Genomic DNA, 1,777 nt, shown 5'->3' on the forward strand with positions numbered 1-1,777 from the left:
GGTCTGGCACAGGGAGGGAGGCTGGTCTCTTTGGAGGGGGTCTTCATCCATTGGGGCGGGGTCCAACTCTGGAGGCCCATGTGCTTGCCAGCTCCAGTCTCTCTCCCTGCTCAGTCCCGACAGTGTCACCTTGTGCCCTCTGTCTGTGGATCCTGGCAAAAGCTGGCCTCTCTGCTCACATCTGAATAGGAGATATACTAGAAGAGGATTTTCACACTTTAGCCTCCGGGCTCTTTTGAACAAAATCAAACATCTTCCCACCGAAGCCCAATGTGCAAAGAACGGCAGGCCCATCCCCTCCCCTCTCCCTGGAAGCCAGGGCAGTGTTTCTCAAGGTGTGGCCATGGGTGGAACTGAGGCGGGGTCGGGGTCGGGTGGATATTAAAATGCAGATTCCCTGGCCCTATCACAGACCAGACTGTCTGGGGCTGCGTCTTAGCAAACTCTACAGCGGATTCTGCCCAGCAGGAAGGGTTGGGAAATGCTGCTTGGGGCACCAGGAGAAAAGACCCAGGCTCCTGCGGGCATCTGGAGATGTCTGGTCTGTAGTCTGTGCAGACCCCACACCCTCCTTAGCTCCAGCACTGCACTTACCCCATTAGCCGAGGCGCTGGCATACTCCTTACCTGGGGAAATAGGAGGGCAAGTCGTCAGGAAGGCATAGTGCTGGGAAGCATGGGAAGAAGACATGCCTGGGTGTCAGGGCCCTGAAAATGTCAAGTTCTGCCTCTGCTATTATACGGGGGCGCCATTTCCCTTAATGGTAGACACACGTGTGAGACAGGGATGGCGGGGGTGCTCTGTAAGGATCTGGTCATCCAGTTATTCACTTGGTTATTAAATATCCATAAATATCAAGCCTGGGCTCTAGAACCAGATGGATGGGTTCAAATTCCATCTCTGTCCTTTAGGAGCTGTGTGAACTTGGACAAGTGACTTAACCTCTCTGTGTTTCATTTTCCTGGACTATTCAACAGGGGTGTATTTAGCAAATAGTAGTTATTATTTAGCAAATGGTAAATGTCTATTTTGTGCCAGGTACATTCTAGGTGCTGGGGACACAGCTGTGAACAAAAGAGATAAAAATGCCTGTTCTTGGCCAGCCGTGGTGGCTCACGCCTGTAATTCCAGCACTCTGGGAGGCTGAGGTGGGCAGATTGCTGGAGTCTAGGAGTTTGAGACCAGCTTGGGCAACACAGCAAAACTCCATCTCTACTAAAAAAATAAAAAAATTAGCCAGGCCTGGGAGCACATGCCTGTAATCCCAGCTACTTGAGAGGCTAGAATCACCCGAGCCTGGGAGGTTGAGGCTGCAGTGAGCCAAGATCACACAACTGCACTACTCCAGTCCGAGCAACAGACTGAGATCTTGTCTCAGGAAAAAAAAAAAAAAAAAAAAAGCCTGCTCTTGTGCAGTTTATGTTAATAATAACAATAATAGTAATAATAGCAATAACAATCATAGTGAATACATACCCAGTATGTGGCTTACAATGTGGCACCTGCTGTGTTAAGTGTTTTACTGTATTATGAGGTACCGTCACCCCATTTTACAGATGAGGAAACTGAGTCATACAGATTAAGCTATTTGCCTACGGTGACATCACTAATCAAGCAGTAGCTCGAGGGCCCAGATACAGGCAGTCTGGCTCTGGAGTTGACACATTGAATCACGCAGCAAACACTTCCTCGAGTGCCTCTTTTATGCCTAGCCCAGTGGTACATGGTCCTGGGAACACAGTCATGACAGTGACAGCCTCAGGTCTGCTCTCTTGGG

The 1,777-nt window shown here is 49.7% G+C and overlaps 1 protein-coding gene across 1 annotated transcript in view; it reads right to left on the reverse strand.

Annotated features, from left to right (window-relative positions):
* The window catches only part of LOC105526989 (poliovirus receptor homolog), an 18,787-nt gene continuing 17,010 nt past the window's right edge, over window positions 1-1,777 (reverse strand). Inside the window, exons 7-8 of the mRNA XM_011963167.1 lie at window positions 595-626; window positions 1-197 (exon numbers count right to left, since the gene is read on the reverse strand). Of these exons, the coding sequence (XP_011818557.1) occupies window positions 126-197; window positions 595-626 (104 nt within the window). The 3' untranslated portion in view covers window positions 1-125. The remainder of the gene's footprint in view (window positions 198-594; window positions 627-1,777) is intronic.

The sequence above is a fragment of the Colobus angolensis genome, unplaced genomic scaffold (assembly GCF_000951035.1).
Source record: "Colobus angolensis palliatus isolate OR3802 unplaced genomic scaffold, Cang.pa_1.0 Scaffold60, whole genome shotgun sequence".
NCBI lineage: Eukaryota > Metazoa > Chordata > Mammalia > Primates > Cercopithecidae > Colobus > Colobus angolensis.